Genomic DNA, 19300 nt, shown 5'->3' on the forward strand with positions numbered 1-19300 from the left:
TTTACTCATTGTTGAACAGGATAACTAAAAATAAAATTATTTCTAGGAAATACTGTGAAAAGTTCGGGAAACATTTCCCGACACTCACACAAATTTCGTTTACGAAACGTCAAACATGTTCGAAAACGATGCAAAATATTCACGGATAAATAGCTACACAAGCATACGAAAAGGATGAAAGATATTAAATAAAATATCGTTAAGTGTTTTAGAAAATAGTACGGAAAACTATTCACAACACAATAACGTCCACGTCACTGAACAAAAGTCATAACGAACTAACAACTGCTATATTGCTGATTGTTGATCGCTAAAGCGGCGAGTCTCGTGTCCCCCAAGTGACGTCACGGCGTGCGGCGGAGGAGGGGAAATAAAAGCGCGCGAGCCCGGAATGGCCTACCTCCTATTTTACTTACCTTGGTGGAGACGAGTGATAACGACTTAACACCTAACCGTTTATGTACGAGTGCGGTACATATTTTATAAGTAGCGCTTGTACGAAACGTAAGATAATATGATTTTATAATGGCTACGAGTAGTAAAAAACAATATGGACAGGTGTTTCGGTCATCTTACTCAGAATTATTTCCTCTCACTACTAAGAGTGAAAAAGGCTCTAATTTTGCGTTTTGAAGTGTTTTTCGTTGCGACATTAATGTTTCCCATGGCGGCAAGCACAATATTTCCTATCACGTCAAGAGCTTGAAACATGCAAATAACGCGAAGCTTGCAGAAAAAAAAAAACAAAAAAATCAGTAGTTTCTTTTCCGTGAACCGTAACAGTGACAGTGATGTGATTAGGGCGGAATGTTATTTTACAAGCTTCTTTTTAGTGGAACATAACCTTCCATTCAGCGTCGCCGACCTCGCCGGGCATTTGTTTCGAAAAATGTTCCAATATCGCAAAAATGTACAGCTGTGGGCGCACTAAAACTGCAGCAATAATAAAAGAAATGGCTTCCAATACTACTACTTCAGTAGTAAAGTGCTTGCAAAGTGGCCCATATACACTAGCTACTGATGGAAGCACAAAGGCATAAGTGGTAATTTATTACAACTCTGACTGCAGGTTAGTATAGTAAGTAAGAAATTAATCAAAATTTAAAAAAAAAATTCTGTAGCAATTTTAACTTGTAACGTAAATGAGCACAATTATAGTTGTGAATTATCTTGATAAGATGACTAATTGCATGTAATGTTATAGTTTTATAATAAAAAATCTACATAAAATTAGACCCCTTATTCTTTTTGAAGTTATACCTATTTAGACCAGTTATGAAAAAGTGATGAGAGTGAATTTTTATGATGTGTGCACACTATGAAACAAAATTTTAACATGATAAGAAAAAAAGCTTTAAAACAAGAAAGCTTACATACAAATACAAATTATATATGTGCTTTCAAATCTTATACCTTAGTAATTGGTATTGAATACTATTTCATATAATTAAAATCATTAATTTATGGTGAATATTAGTGATAGAAATTGTATTTATAAATTTTTTCAAGTGTATCATCAAGTATATTTGCACAAGGGAATTTATGTCCCTGTATGCTTTATATTATTATTATATTAGAATTAAAAAAATAATTAAAATTAATAAATTAGAATAAACATTCAGAATAATTATTGATTTTTATCATTAATTAAAATCTATCTAGTTTATTTTACTAAATTAAATAATAAATTTTATGCAGATGCTTATATTAATATTGAATATTTAGTATTAATTTAAATTTTTAATTTTATTGAATTTATACTTTACAAAATGGTACTTATATCACTCCAGAACTTTTATTTTATATGTATTAATTATATTCATGAAAATGAAAGTTAGTTTTTAATCACACCAAGAAAGTATAACTTATAATGCTCATACGTAAGTACTGACGTCGACCGGGGCTACGCCCTCCCTGAGCCCAATGTGCCTCACGCCGTCGACACCCCTCTCCTCCCATCACCACCCTCTATTTCAAACCTCCCGCCCCGTGTGCATGCGTGTGCGTGTGAGCCTTGGCCCTACAAGAGGCAGTAGCTTCAGTGCCGCGTTCCCGTAAAAACGTAATTAAAATAACAATTAATTGTAATGTAAACCTTTTATTTTCATTTTTTTAAATTCCTAAGTGTTTATGTTTTAAGTTTTAGTTAGTAAGGACGGTGCAACGCCTCAGGCGGGCAACCCCGGAACTACCCACAACTACTTTTTTGAACTTTAACGAATAAATTAAAAATAAGTTATGTTTGGTAATGATAAATCACTGTGGTCAGTTTTTGCTTAATGTTTAAGAGGGTTTTTCATGTTAATATGTTACCAGGTGGATACCTGGTAACATAACGGGAACTTAACGCTTCCCGGCGGCCATGATGCCCTGGCCTCGTCAGTCAGCTTCCGTTCGCCGCCCGGGGTAGAAGGCCCGCGCGCACCTCGTCGACTTCAATTAGTTTCACTGATCTGTTAACATCTGTCGCTCCATAATTATTTCTTAAACCTTTTTCTTTTCCTCAAGGTCTACCCCGGGAGGATGGCTCTTTAACCTAATTATTTAAATCCAGTTGGATATTTTATTTCTTAATACGTAACGAACTTTCGAGGCCAGGCCACGAGGTGACCTGGTCAGCCTTTAAGCTGGGGTAATATTCCTGTTGCCATGTTATTTCAGTGTATCAGTGAATAACTCTTTTCACGTAATTACTTATGTAAGATTTTATATCTTTGTGCCGCTCTACATCAATAAAGAGCTTTCCCTAGACTTCTGAGAGTTTCACTGAGCAGCCGTGTGAGTCCCGAGGCGTGTGGGACGCCTTAAGAGCCCACTAGTGCTACTACGCAAAGGGGGAGTCGAGCCTAGTCCCCACACGGGTCACGTCACGGCCACGAGCCAGGAGTCTACGGCCGGGTCCACGTGCCCCTACACGTGGTGGCGCCCAAGTTACACAGTTTCAGTCTATCCAAACTCCCCCCCCCCTCCTCCCCAACGACAGTACATATACACATTTTTAAAAAATTTTTTTATAATTTATTTTCTCATTTCTGCCTTTAAATTACTTAATTTTTTAAAATGGATATTTTTTTAAATTAAGTAATATTTTTCCAAAATTTTGTAACATTATTTTGTTTCTGATTGTACCTAAAGAATAAGATACAATTGTCATCACGTTCTACCCATTTAAGGGGCATAATTGACAGCATTTTATGTGCTGCAAAAATGACTATTTACCAAGCAACCTCCTCTGATAGGCCTTGTGCATCTTTCCTCCCTGGAACTCCTACCAGGGAGTAAAAGGCTTGGAACTTTTCAGTTAGAGTCATTAATTTATTTGGTTGTAACCCTTATATATTATGCAGCATAATGATCACAAAAGAAGAGAGCTCGGTACAGTCACCAGCATTTCTGATTGCCACTACATCCAAACCGACCATGACTCCTTCCCACCTATGTATGGCTGCTCAACACTGAACTGGCACCAGGCATATTTCAACACCATCACCCGTGTTTTGATCGCTTTCCACCATCGCGTGAGGCGTAGTGGCATGAGTCATCATTGGAAGGGAATATATTATTTAAATTAAGATGCGGGATAATTTTTTTAATTCTTTGCTAACCTTTATACAGAAACATGCACTGGTGCTCTTGAAACTGGTATCAAAGTGTTTAAATTGGATGAATGCACTAGCAAAGACTTAAAAAGTTTTTTTTTTTTCAGTAGTTCCAGAAGAAATTAAGCCTTTACCTGTTCAAATATTCCGCTCGATCACACGGCAGATTGACATTCCCTCGATGGAGCCACTATCTCATGGTAAACATGTGAACATCAGTAGTTATACACAGAAATGAGGCACATTGGTAAGACATACTGCTCATGCTCTTGCGGACCTGGGTGTGAATCCAGTCCCAGCCATACAGTTTTAAGTTTGTCATGAATTCTGAAAATCACTCCAGGAAAATGCTGGTTTTTTTTTACCGTAGGCCATGCTGAGTCCTTCCCCCAATTATTCCCCACGTGTTGCTTCATATTAATTTGTATAGTGTAGGCAAGAAGTATTGCTTTCACCACGGGAGTGAAGAGTACGATATGGGAAGGGGAATTAGTGATACTCTACCCGTTTAGAAAAAGTTGGCCATTAGTGCAAAATGGTAAAAGAATGGAGTGAAATCAACTATGATGAAAGAAAAAAAAATTTCAGAGCAGTCATGAGGACTGCCGACAGAAGTGAAAACTTTTTCGCAATTTTTACGAAAAAAATATTATCACACAACAAATTTGTTTTATCACGTTAGCAAATAACTCAAAATTACTATAAAATACGCATTGCATAGTAATTGTAGGTATTAAAAAAATTAATAATCATGTTCTTAATTATTAGGTTATATTGCTACAAAGACTCAGTTTTCTTTGTTATTCAAACTATATATCTATATGAGAATATTAATATATTTTATACTCACTTTTTACTGCACAGTAATCGTATACTTAAGATTTAAAAGCGAAATAAGTTATACTAATGGTAACAGATACAGTGTTATCATTAACACATCACGTGACCATGTCGATGACGACTTACATGAATTTACTCCCTATCCAAACCTTCCCATAGAAGTTTTCACTTCAATAATGAAAGAAAACAAAATAAAAATTTATATCCAGTACATAAAGTTCAAGAAATGGCTTTCTTCCTGAGAGATTATTATGTTACTGATCTGATATGTGGATAATCAATGTCACGAACTTCGGACCTATGATAAATCATCAGCGATATAGAATAATTTAAAAATTAGTTACTTTTTTGAATTGAAGAAGCAGTCACCATCTTGTGTTATTGTAATAATGAGTTTTAGAGAGAGAATACCAGTTGGTTTGCTGTTTTTCTATGAGGATACTTGATTGGGATTTGAGCCTAAAATTTACATAGAGGTTGCATTGAGAGATGTAATATGAATTAATAATAAAAATTGTGATGTGGCTGGAACTGAAAGTAGTCGCATGTGATGGAACTATGTTTATGTTCTGTTAGTGGAACTCATTGAAACTCACTGCCAAAAATAGAATTTTTTGTCTTGACAGATTGTTTTTGTATAGAACTATAGGACACAGCTCGCAATACTTCTGGTCCCCACTATAATGATGTTGCTGTCCACTATCTTTATGTAGTCCCCTATAATGCTAATGAGTTAAAAATTCTGCTCTTTTTACACTTTTGTACTACCCTGCATTTTGCCACATTTTTATGTGGGCCCTTGAAAAGTTAAATAAGGGGTCACACTGTATTTTTTCTGCTTCCAGATCTTTAGGCATGAACTAAATGTGTTCTAATTATTATGTTTATTTTTTTTTAAGTCGTGATAGAAGTGAGTGACTTGCCAGGAAGATTAACCAACGTGGAAGAAGTCAGCGTGACATCGACAGAAACACCGGACTCACATGGTAAGAAAACTGCTGTATTCTATGTAGTATATGTCCATTAACAAAAATATGTTGTATACTACACAATATGTAATTATATGTGGTATTTCCATAATGTGAGTTCTACATATTTATATGTATACTAGCTGAAGTACCTGGCATTGCCTGGGCTAAACACATCTTAATGTATAGAACATCACTACTGAGTTTCAAGTCTGTAGGACATACACTTGAGAAAAGAGAAATTTTGAATTTTAAATCCCATTGAGTGCACAATCTTGGTGCATCAAGGCTATGCATCAGCAAAACAGGGACGCTAATGTTCCGTTTCATTTTGTGGGAAGGCAGATAACCCCTAGGAAGACGTGACAGGTGCACTAAACAATAGCACATTACAAATTTAAGGCAACACCATCTATTGATGAAGCTCTAAACTAAACAGTTATTAGTGCCTTTAGTTCGCTAGCAGCCGTGAGCTTCACTAAGTGGATGGGTTTCGCCAAGGAGATGATAGGAAGTTGCTATACCTTACTATATGGCCGCGTGGCTGATGTAGAGAAATGATACAACCTCTTATGATTTTCTATTATAAAACTGAATTTACCCCTTTTTCATTCCCTTAGGGATGGAATTTCATAATTATGTGTAGTCTATGTCACCTCCTGCCCATAAGTTATCTCTATGCAAAAAATCAATTGATCCATTACTCCGTGAAAGAAAAACAAACACATTTTCACATTTATAATATTAGTAGGTATAACTGACGTGGGATACTAATGTAGCACAATTAAGACCGATGACATGCATGCAGTACAAAAACAAATTATACTCTTACCACATGAATTACCATTGTCTGTATGGTAAATACAACATAAAATTATAGCTTCAAACATTTTACTTGATTGTCCGACTAGTAATAATATTTATACAAAGTATAATTGTATATTATTTTCTCTACCACTGGGTATAGATAGTGTAAGATTTAGAAATCTTGTCTTTAATTTGAATAAAATGATGATTTTCGATTCTTGTAAATCTTGTGGAAGAAGTAACTATTAAATGAGATATCACAACTAACTGAAGTTATTAGATAATAGCCTGGAATAGCTTCAAGGCATTGAGTTCCCCACTACTCCAAATATTAAGTTTGACTTATTATTCTTTGGTGAAATATAGTGGCATATTCTGTCTTACAAATCATGTATGATTACAATCAAATCAAATATATTTTTGCCATCACAATATGAAATTTCAGTATTTCTCAGCAAGTGTACAATATTCTGTTAAACCTTTACGTATACAAACTTTTTCAAACTTCTTATCAACTAAACAAATTTTACTATCACTAAAAAAAATCCATTAAGTTTTTGTAACTCAATATTAAAACTTTACAAGTAAACCAAAGGGAATCAGGCATTAAAGATTATAAGTTCTGTATCATTACAGTGTTTATACCCCTGATATCATCAACATTGATAACTTAGACCTGCTAAGGTCACTTTATTGTAATAAATTCTCAAAACATAGAAAAGCCTCCTTAAATCCTCAAAATGTTGAACATTTCCATTTTTTTTATTATAATATAAATAAAGAAAATACATTCCACATTGTTGCAATGTATCTATCATCCAGAGATGTTGCGTGGGTTGTTCTTCAGTATAATGTTTTTTCAAACTACTTTTTGTTTTATTTCCTTCATTTAAAATCAGGGTAAGAACAAAATCAGTGGTAAATATTTGCTTCAGTATATTTTTGTTAAGAAAGGACATGGAAGGACATCCTGTCCCCGCAAAGATTTTTAAATCCTTGTGATACTACCAGCTAAAACATTACAATGATGTTTCCCAGGCTCCGGCCCACATAGCCCGGTGCAACTCTCCTCTTTCCTTCCCCCACTACCCCCATGGCCCTGATGGCTGTAACTTGCAAGTGCTACGAGTGGCATGTGCACAGCCTTGTCTTCAATAGTGCGCCAACCTCAGAAGAATAGTTTCAGTTCATAAAAATTAGTTGTAACCTTTACTTTTTTTTTTCCCCCAAGGTTTCTGTTTGTTTCTTTAAGCTGACTTTTCCAAAAGTAATATATGTTTTGTTTTTAACAACCAGGTGGACAATGACATTCTTCTATTATAATTATTTTGAACAACCAATGTTTCAATAAATAATATTGTAACAGGTTTATATACTTTGAATCAGAGCACATCATTTTCTTAAGCATAATTATATGGTATGTGGCACAATGTTTTTATACTTTAACAGATATTGGTAAGGGTTTGAAATATTAGCATATAATTTTCCAAAATTAACATCTATGATTTTATAAATTAGCATCCATAAGTGTCAAAATAACATTTTCATACAACATATTTAAAACTTAATATTTACATTCTAAACATTTTAAAACTAAATAATTTTACATAAAAATACACACCTATAAATAACACTATTTCAGTTTAGTGTTGTACGTGAATAATTGTACAAAACGAGTAATATTTTCTATACAAAATAACAAAATATGCTATTTTATGTATGTTATAATCATGTTTGAACACTAAGAAGTCCTTCGGGCACAAAAGTGCACTAGCTGCTGCACAATGTGTCTTCATAATCGACGATTGTACACAATGGATGCCTACACAGTCCGGTGTCAATATAGAAGTGATTTCATAATCCACTTGCATAATTTCAACCGTCCCAGCTGCAGATGTACTGGCACCATCGTTGATCTGCTCGGCCGCATTCATTCTTTTACGTTCCCAGCACTGCTTCACTCGGTCATATGGTGTTTTATTGGTATCGTTTGATTGCTTTTGGGAAGCCCTTTCCAACCATATATAATCTCTGTATTTGGATTTGGCTTTTTGACGCGTATAGGCCGACATTATATATTTTATTTTAACACCATATATATTCACTGTAACTATTTTACACTAATGTTTTATATATGCAATCACAGATTTTGACGAGAGCTGACGATTGAAACTCAAATGAATGTTGTAACTTCTCAGAGTCAAAGTTATACTAAATGGAAATCTCGAAACGCAGCAAAATGACCACAAAATGGCGGCACTTCCCCTTCTACAGCGCGCGATGCGTCACAGTCCTCACTTAGCGTAGCAAATTCTTTGATCCTTTAGCTATCCAGTGGTGTATTTAAATTTTGGAGGGAGATGATAGATATGTAGCTGCAACACCAAACTGTATCCCCCAAAATCACCACATGGGTCATGTGTAACATTTGGGGGAGTGCCAAGTGCCTGTAGTTCTGCTATGGTTTAGTTCATACTTGCACCAAAGAAAAATACATAGAGTGCAGTCTGTTTTGTTTTCACGTCTTTAGCCAACCATTCACCTTTATCGCATGAGCCAAGAGAAAATCTGCAGCAAAGATGGTGGTCGTGTTGTTTTTGTGAATTGACTGATTTGTTAATTAAGTCTTCAGTGAAAAATATACTTTAAAAGAAATTTAATTATACATGCACATGTGTCCCAAACAAACTGCAAGGTATGAATATAAGGTGAGCTAGGCTACTGTGAGTAGGGTTGTTTCTTTCTAAATGTGAAACAATTAATTTATTGAAACAATTTTGATAATAACTGTAAATAAAAGTGAAGCAGTTTGTGGTATTTTATAAAAGGTATTTTACAAATGAATGACATTTTAAACTTATTTAGCTGAAATAATCAATGTTTTTGCAGACCTGCCAACTCTCACGATTTTGGTGTGAGGCTCACGATTTTTTGGTCCATCTCACGCCCTCACGCCAAAATAGTGTTTCCTCACGATTTTTCGGGGCCCCAAGATTTTGTTTGTAAAAGTTACAAAACAAGTTTTACGAAAGTTTACAGTAACGAGTTTCCATCAATACTCGAGTCACGTAAAGGAAGCAATTTTGCGTTTTGTAGCGTGTGCCGTGCTGATTTTTCTATCTCGCATAGTGGAAGAGGAGACATTGTGAAACATGTCGCTACAAAAAAACACAACTAACACGTGAAGTGTATTGCTTCCAATAAAAAAAATTAATTTTGCTGTGAACAATGATAATAGTGTTACACGAGCAGAATGTTATTTTACATCTTTTTTAGTTGCGGCCGTGCATGATCACTACACAACAGCGCTAAATTATGTTCAACTAAATTAAATCTGCAACCTATAATTTGTTAAAATAAATTTTGAAGCAGAGACCATGTAACATATGTACAGGTATGTCACTTAAATTTAAAGGATCTCATTTGTTGTTTTTTATATCTAACCTGTATTTATGGGCCTGAAAATTTTTATCGAGGACCTCATGATTTTTTAAATTTGAATGTTGGCAGGTCTGTTTTTGAATGTTAGCTAAATTATTATTTATGTTAGAAATAAGCAAAAAATTAGCATCTGTAGCAAGCCCCTAGTTATCGGCGTAGGCGTGATGACACTGTCAAGTCACCAAGTTCTGCTATTTTCACCCCATTCTGATGCTACCAACCGCAGAGGCAGGACGCACTGACCGCACGCGAGGATTTCAACATTTAACATCACTGATACGTAATTCTGTTTGTTTATTCATGGTGGCCACAGACCGGGAAAAGACAGGGAATATTAAACAGATCTGGGAAAACCTGGAAAAGTCAGGGAATTTTTTTAGATAAGCTTGTTTCAGCAATAGCCATTCGTTATAAAAAAACATGAGTTTCTGTATTATTTTCAAAATTGTGTTTGCATATTACCATATTCCAATAATCCACGCAAAATTATTATTTTTTAAATGTGTGTTTAAAAGCATAGTGCGCAGCTTATTAAAAACTTAACAACAATGCATAGCAAAAGTTCCTTAAAGCTCCAATGTTGATTAACCTGTTGTTGGGTTAAATGACATCTTGCATGTGGTTTGAAAGTGGATATATTTGTGAATAAAGACGTTGCAATGATTACCGAAGGTTTGAGGTTGTGATAATCTAGGGCTGAAAACCCCATAAATGATAAAAATTGATGAGAAAATGGGAAATCGTGTTATGGGAAGAAAGTCGGCGTATACTTGAATGGAGGGGAAAAAATAAGATTTTGCCAAACTTTTGATGGCGTTTCGCTGCAGTTAACAAAACATCTTCGGTCGGCACGCTACTCACTGTTTTTCATTCATGACCTTTTCTTTCACCTCTCTTCAAAGTAACATATCATTTACAGTTACTTCATAAATAAAATATTTTCTGCCTATAATCTATAGAGATGTGTATTAAAAATTTACTTAAATAATTTTAATGGAAGTATTGAAACTATATTCTTGTGGCAAGAATATAGCTTGAAAAAAAAATATCTGGTACTGAGAATGCTATATTATTTTAACATGAAACCATTAAGACATGTTATAATTTTGAATGATTATGCAAGTCCGGAATAAAAAAGTTGAAATATGATTCTAAGTTCTATGTTTAAGTTTGCTGTGAGGCTTATTCTAATAATATATTTTTGGTTATGGTCTAAATATCAGTGGTGCGAGGCTTATTCGAGTAATTCTACAGGATAGCCACTTTTCTGTAAAAATATTAGTTAGAAACTCCTAATAGCATGTTTTTTTTCATGTTTTGCAATCATTCTTTAAGAGGATGTTGTGATACAAGTAGTGAGGTTAGGTTACATATTACAAATACTGTGATATTGTGAAATGATCAATTAAGTCAGGTTAGCTACATTAAAAATCCTGAGGTACTGTTTGAACAATTGGTTAGAAATTATCATTATAAAGTAGCTGATTTAAACTAATAAAACATCTTTACTATTTTATAGTGTTTTTAATGAAGATAACCAACTGTTAGTTTACTCATTTGTCTGTTGAATACTTGCAGTTTTAAAAAAGAACGCTGGTTAATTTTTAAAAGTGAAGTTGCGTAGCAGTGCAAAAGAAGGCTCAGGGAAAATTATCATCGGGTCAGGGATAACCTGGAAAAGTCAGGGAATTTCATTTGAGATTTTGTGTGGCCACCCTGTTATTGTTATCACATAAAATCTTTGAAATATCCTCATTGTCTGTTTCGGGTGGTAGGATGTTTAAAAAATGACATCTTTCCGACTTACAGAACTTTGAAAGCTTTTCTGCTCTGCCATAAGAGTAACTGAGCCTCCGTGACATAGGTCATTTTATCCTTATTATTATTCTTTGTAAGAAGGGCATATGATGACAGCATGTGTCTGCTTCCAAGTGGCAGAGACTTCCAGGTATACCAGGCATGTCTGACACCTTAAGAGCCCATGAAGTTGGTCAGCAAGTACGCATGTCTGACGCGAAGAGCGATCAGCTCTCTGTCGATTAAGTACATTCTATTAACACTTTGTCTATTCGTCCACTGAAGTGGACCATTAATATCTCAACGAGACATGAAACTTATTACTATATAAAAAAAAATAGTTTACAAAACAGTTAAAATTAATTTGTAGGAATTAAAGTGTGACTGAAAGGTTTAATAAGGGCCACATTGCTATGAGAGAGTCTCACGGAGTTCACATGCCCACTTTCTTCTTGCACCCATCAACAACTGTGCAAGGTAAGGCCATCCTGAATGTGCCCCTGGACTCTTGTCAGCTTTAGATTTCCAGTGCCCTTCTACTGCTATTCATATAGGCGTGATGTTTTCATAAAATGTATACAAACTTTGTACATACATAATCTGTCCTCAGTAATGAAATGGATGTGGTCTTCAACTGTGATTGTGTATTAGAATGGTGAAGACTTTAGCCAGAAGCAAAGTAAAACAAAAATTCCAGCCTACCAATCAAAACTATGCAGAGGGTGACACCAGTGCTTATTCAGCTTGTTCCAATGACTATCGTCCTCTAATTGTTGCTTATAAAACTCTAGCTGTTGGTCGTGTTGTAATGAAATCTGCTTTGCTGTTTGTAAACCATGGCGATGTCACAGCTAGTGTCCTGCATTGCAAACGCCCAATCATGCCGGAGAGTCTGCCTGTTGTAGATTCAGCAGGGGTGATGGACCACACATACGCCACTGCTGGGGATCCAGGTGACACAGGAGACTGTGAACTGTTCCTACAGGATGCACAAGTACCACAGGATTCCAGAGAAGGTATCTTTCTATCGTTGTTCTTTGTGTGCTACCCAACCGTGAATGCTTAAGGTGCGATTTTGATTATTCACCTTTTTTTTAAAACAGATTCCTTGTTCACTGTACAATAATTAATATTTGTGATTTTATAGTTTCGTTAAAATTTATTTTTACTTGTATTTTGCCAATTTCATGACCTACATGTGAGTACTTTTAAAAAACAACCTTTTTCTTCCCAACAAACCTTTTTTTTCCCCCTAGTCAAACACTATATAAAAAAATTGCAGGTGTTCATTAGCACTTCACCTATATCAATATTGACTGTTTGAACACTTTCATAAGTTATTACCACACTGGAATATAAATGGATTTTAATCTTCACGGTGGAGAAGTACATTTTATGATCATTACACTAATACTTGTTAACAAATCTTTTGGTAATACTATTATGTTCATGCTATTTAGTTAGATGTTCATTAGTTTTGAGCAGGGTTGGCTGATTTAAACCACAATGGTTTAAACCATGGTTTAAACTGTGGTTTAAATCAAGTGGTTTTTATAAAAACCAACTTGTTTTTTTACTCTATTTTTTAAATAGAATATCTTAATAAATTTTAATAAAAGGTTAATTCCACTCTAATAACAACAGTAGTTAGCTCATTAATGTTTCTTATGATATACGGGAACAAATAATTATATATTTAAGATCTTATCATTTAAATTATGAATAAGTTGTAAATTGTACCCAGCTTAATACTCCTCTAAAATAAAATTAATTAGTAAATTGTAGTCAAAAGTGTAAAGAAAAAAAGGAAATAAATAAATTTATTACTAACAAAAAATTCCTATTCTGTGGTAAACACCCATTCTATGGAGAATCCTCGTTCTGTAGGGAAATATCCGTTCAGTGGTTAAGTCCCAGTCAGATGTGCAGATTTTCCGGACTTCAGTTTGTCGACACCTGGCTCTCTGACCCCTGTTGCGAGTGAATCCCTGTCGTGACGAGAGCACAGACCAGCCTAAAACTCAGGGAGTAAACGGGTTCTCACCTTGTGGCTTACAACAGCGACCCCTCGAGCTGTCGGCCGCTAAAGAAGCCACTTAGTTCAGTCTATGTATGTCCGTAGTTATGTCTATGTCGTAACTGCAAACCACTCACGAATCTCTAGTGGCGAAGCACGGAGCAGCGCTCAGACGCGTCTGTCGCGGATGAGAGGCGAGCTACCACTGACTCCCACGCACCGGCGCACGGCGAGCGGGAAGCAGGGGAGGGGAACGCACGAGATGCGTGGGAGACAGTACGCGGTCTGGGTTCGATGACACCGTCATTTGTCACACCAGCCGCCACACTCGGGTGCGCTCACCACTCGAAGCACCACTCAAAGCACTTTGTTACACTCATGCCAGGACCAGACGGCTATGGGCAACAGCGGGCCTAGGGACCAGGATAGACATGACAGCTGTCGTCAACTTCTTTGATATATAACTTTTCTGGTTCAATATGAGTGGCAGAATGTGGGATGTTGTATGGCTTTAATTTGAACATGCTGAGAACCAAAATAACTAATGTAATAAAAAAAGCTGGTTCAAAACTAAAACAAAAAAACCTGGTTTAAACACAATAAAGGTTTGGTTTTTTTAATCTAATTTTTTCCAATGCTAATTTTGAGTTATCTAATTACCAGGCTGTAAGCAGGTATACTGCACGTCGTCGTTCTACTAATGATTACTGGTGTTAACAAATAGTAATAATTAATCTCTTTGTAATATCTACAAAGTATTTATGTTAAAATTTTTGTTTATATTTCTTATTATTTGGCTATTTGTAAATTAAAAAAAAAGTGAATGTAATTTGTTAATCCTTCACAGTGAACTGTAGGTAAAAACTATTCTTGTTCTGTTGGAAAAACTTAATGGGCACTTATAAAGGTTGTTGTAGCTATTTAAAGATAATTTTCAAGGATATTTGTTCTGCATAATGTTAGCCACAAAAAATAATACCATAATAACTTATGAAAACTACATTATATAGCTTACTGTGCTAGCACACATTTTCATAGCAAAATTAAATCTCATATTTATGTTTATTAATGTAGTTGTTAAGTGACACTGCCACAGCTACTAATTTAAACTATAAACAAAGTTTACTATTTTAATAGAAGTTGTACAGCAAGTAAATTGTATTTAAGATCCTCTCCACTTTATGTGTGTATTCACCTAGTGTAATTTAGGCCTTCCCCTTTCTCCCATGTGCCATTCCATCGCCAGATCAGCAGGAAGCCACCCTGCCACTTCTCACTGGCTGCTACTTGTAGGCCAGTCAATAAGAGGTAAAATAAGCACTTTTTACCAGCAGACCTGAAAACTTGATATAAGGGTAATTCGAGGATGCTGAATCGAATGGTGTTAATATTTTTGAAATAGGACGTGAAGTTTTTGGAGAAAAGGGTTAAAAAAATTGGTCTGACTCAGTCTTTCTCAGAATCTAGGCGTTTAAGTGAAAAATGTATCAAACAAATGTTGTGGAGAATCAAAATATACATTAAAAAGGTTCCCAGGTCTATCTTCGTATTTGTAAACATGAGCGAAAAATATTGGAGAGAAAGTAGTAAAGCATAATTGTAAAAGTGGGGCTTGTGTGCGGGCGAGCATACGTGTGAACTAAATACAAACAAAGGGTCTTCTGCTATTCTTGGGCCTCTTCGTCATGACTAGCCAGTGCGAGTGACCGCTCTTTTTATTATCTCACGCGTCAGCGAGTATTTTTCGTCTTTGGCCGTCAGGTGTCGAGCGTTCTACATATATATGTGTGTGTGTATATATATATAGGCGTATAAGCACGCCGTTTTTAAATCGAATGGTGATGCTTATGGCACGTCGTTTTCTTATTTATTTTCAAAAATAGTGAAACATAAATAAATAAAAATACAACAATATTTCATTTCAACAGAAACTAATAGTTTCCGGAACCATTTTTCTTCAGTCAAGAGTAAAAATAATGAAATAATTTTATGCCTCGACATAAAATTAATTGATATAAATTTATGCCTCACAAAAATTTATTTGTTCATCAAATTGAAATCGTATTATTTTTAAGATGAAATTTAAAATTTAAATATGATTTCTATTAAATTATGCATTTTATACAATTGTATTTATAAATTTTTTGCCTTATAAAATATTTATTTGTATATCAAATTCAATACATATTTGCAAAAACATACAGTAAAGTATACTTAAAACCTGGAATTGATTTTGTGTCTAGATATAATTTTTGTTAATTTCTATTATGGTATATGAAAACATTAATGCTTTTTTTTTCAGCTTCAAAGTCGTTAAAATTGCAGGGAAAAAAATGGGCCACAAAATAATTGTAATTTAAATTCGATGAATTAAGATTATACTACGACTGCGTGCTATTTCAAATTAAAATTTAAATACCATAATAATTATTATTATAATTATTATAATAATTCAATTAATTGAAATAAATTTTATATTGCACGGAATTTGTATTGGGCCCACACAAAATATTCAATGCCAATTTTAACTATGTGCATAGTTAAAATAATTAAAATCAAATTAAGTGCATTCTTTTAATTCAGGAAATTATGTTCAGAAATTAAAATTATGTACAGAATTATAATTCTAATAAAATTATATGCTTAATTTTAATTCTCACATTACAATTTGGGGCATTGAGTTGTGTTTATTATTTTAATTTGAGAATTAAAATTATTGAAAATATTATAAATAAAAAAAACGTGATAGTCCTATGACCAAGGTGACCGATCAAAAACGGGGCGCTCTGGATTCGTGTATCGTATTGTGTTCATTTTGTGTATAAATTGTTATTTCTGTTGTAATTGTTGCAATTTTTTTTTTGTGGAATTGTGTATTGAGCGGTAGGACGATTCGGAGCAGAAAATTGGTTTCAACGTTATATATCTCGGTTTGCAAACGTATTGTGCTGTGTGAGTTTTGTATGCTGCACACTTAAAAAAAGGGGGGGCTCCAGATAGTTCTTCAGGGGTAGAGCACGTTCTTATCTTCGGACCACTGGGGCACCATGGCACATTCCAATTCTAGACGTTGGTTAGTTCTAAAGGAGCTGTGCCAAATGTCCGATGATTCCCGGAGCAGCGAGCAAAAACAAGGGGCCGGTGTGCAGCTCCAAACATGCACGCCCAGTCTCAGGCGTCCACGCCTGCCTTATGTCTGCGGTGTCAGATGTCTACCTCCGGTCCTCAACAGGATACTCTGGGCTGTGTGCTCGTCTCCCCGGACGATGTCACACGCAGTTCAGTCCGTAGCACAAACAAAATCACAAAGTCCGTAAAAGTGGACGTCGCGGTAGACATGTGAGGCTCGCGGTGTGCAAAATTCCCGAACAGTTCAGGTTAGTCGGCGAATAGTCAACTGCATAAACCGGTACAGGAACAACGGTCGTTTCGCGAGATCTACAGCGAAACATAATACTGCGCCGCGCGGAGTGACGCGGTTCGACTCCCAGTGACCCCAGCGACTCCCAGAGAAATCACCTACTCGCTGTTATATACTAATCTGGGGTGCCAGTAACGGCGCCATTCATTGGCCACTTCATAAGTTCAGGCAGTAAACGAACCATAAAGGTTTTAAAACAATTTTCAATAAAGTTTTTGCGACTTGTACAACTCCCTTTAGTGGATTTTGGATAATAGTTATATTATACCAATGCTCAAGGTAGGTGGTACTCAGAGTTATTAATTAGATATTTGGTTTCATTTCCTAAATTTAATATCAATACTCTATAAATTATTATTTTAATTTTACAAATATTGAATAATCAAAGATATTATTTTTGCGAAGCTTTAGTTAACTCAGTCGGAGTTTTTTTTCCTCTGGGGTTGTACAAGTGGAGATAAAGAAACTAAAAGAAGACATTAAACAAATGGCAATCATACAGGTATCAAACTACTACTCATCCTTACTAGTAATCGACTGACTTCTTACTTACTATTTTATTATAAACAAAGGGCCCTTCACTAGTGCAATTATGATTATATTGGAGTAAGACTCCAGTTTAAATAATTATAAATAGTAAAAATTTACAGTTCTCCATATCTCAACCAACTGATCAACCTCATAGAAGTTCTTTTATATAACCAGTCCTTTGGTAGAGTGATCTCTATATTAATACCTGGAAACGTATACCGATGTAGGCAGTACACGAACACCACATGGAGCACTCCTGCGACACTTCATCGTCCCGATGATGGCACAGTACTACCAGTAGTCGTCTGATAGCGTCATCAATTCAACATCCATTCCGTATCGGGCTCCTACACCATTCTTCACGTCGCTGTAGTATAAAGTTTATCTTCAAGGATTTCGACAAATCCCAACTTCCCAAGCTATTTCAACAACTTACAATCCAGCAATTTTACCTCTAGTCACATCTATAACATCATAAAATAAAATTACAATTCAAGTTTTAAATTATTTTATCTTCTCTACTTTCTAATTATTGTTTTTCCAACTAACCAGAGATAAAACAAAAACTAAACCACACGTTAAAACTCTTACATGACATTTCGTATAAAAACTTGGAGAAAAACAAACATATTTGAATTGTTCATTACTCCTTGCTATAAAGAGTAACTTTACCTTTATAGAAATGCCCCTTCGAAAAATGTCTATATTGTGTATAGTCCAGTCTTACACTAGAGACAATTTTCATTACATATACATAAAATGAACGATACCACTAAAACAAACAAACTTACATCACAATAGCAGTTTCCATTAAAAAGGATCACTCAACAACAAAAACATATCTTAACAATTTCAATTATTTTAAAATGATTTTTTTATATATATACAATCAGTATTAAATGAACAATCATACATTGAGGAAAATAAATCATATTCTTGCTTACATTAATTATTCAGGCATGATGTCACATATGTTACAAGGTTGCGTGTACCTATATATACATATCATTTCATTATTTCAGCTCTTAAACTCAAGATTATGCAGTATTTACAAAGCAGAAGTTAATCAAAGTCTGTTATGTTAGGCTTTTTATAGTTCCTTAACTGAGAAATATTATAATGACCAACTATATTTCCTGTATCAATCTCAGCTAACTCATAACAGTTTTCTCTTATAGCATTGGTTATGGCATTTATTATATAAGGACCATCATACAAAAGAAATAATTTTCTTGTGAAATACTCCCAAAATCGACTAATAGGGTTTGTCCTCTTCAACACCAATTCACCACAAGACAGTGTAGTTTTTAATTTTGCTTTCTGTTGTCTTTTTCGGATGTTAGCTGAAATTATCAGTCTTGCTTTTACCATAACTTGTATTTCTTTCAAAGTTTCCTCTAAATTTGTTTTTTCTTCTTCTGGTAAATCAACCGCTAGCTTTGGTAAAATTGATTCCGGAATTACAGTTGATCGTTTTCCTGTCAATATTTCATTTGGCGTTAAACCTGTAGAACTATGTATTGTATGATTTAACACACATTTGATATATGGAATTTTATTTCTCCAACTTCTGTGTGTGTCATGACAAAACGCTCTAAGCATATTACCAAGTTTTCTCATTATTCGTTCGACAGGATTCCCTTGAGGATGTTTTACTGACGAAGTTGTAGGAATAATGTTTAACTTCTTTAATCCTTCTTGCCAAATTTTCCCAGTAAATTGAGTACCTCGATCCGAGAGTATGAAACAAGGTAGGCCTACTTCTTTAACAAACTGTTTTACCTTGTTGTTAACACCTTTTCCCGTAGCTCTTACCATAGGGTAAAACTTAGTGTATTTTGAGAATACGTCCATCATAACAAATACGTAAGTTACAACT

The 19300-nt window shown here is 34.8% G+C and overlaps 1 protein-coding gene across 4 annotated transcripts in view; it reads left to right on the forward strand.

The window, feature by feature from the left end:
* The window catches only part of LOC134527396 (52 kDa repressor of the inhibitor of the protein kinase-like), a 52847-nt gene that overhangs the window by 17889 nt on the left and 15658 nt on the right, over positions 1 to 19300 (forward strand). For 2 of the 4 annotated variants that reach the window (XM_063360055.1, XM_063360054.1), the window contains exons 3-5: positions 3707 to 3799; positions 5339 to 5425; positions 12358 to 12468. In XM_063360055.1, coding sequence (XP_063216125.1) covers positions 3707 to 3799; positions 5339 to 5425; positions 12358 to 12468 — 291 coding nt within the window. The remainder of the gene's footprint in view (positions 1 to 3706; positions 3800 to 5338; positions 5426 to 12357; positions 12469 to 19300) is intronic. The other 2 variants (XM_063360056.1, XM_063360057.1) reach the window with 2 other exon arrangements.

This window comes from Bacillus rossius, chromosome 1, assembly GCF_032445375.1.
Source record: "Bacillus rossius redtenbacheri isolate Brsri chromosome 1, Brsri_v3, whole genome shotgun sequence".
Taxonomy (NCBI): domain Eukaryota; kingdom Metazoa; phylum Arthropoda; class Insecta; order Phasmatodea; family Bacillidae; genus Bacillus; species Bacillus rossius.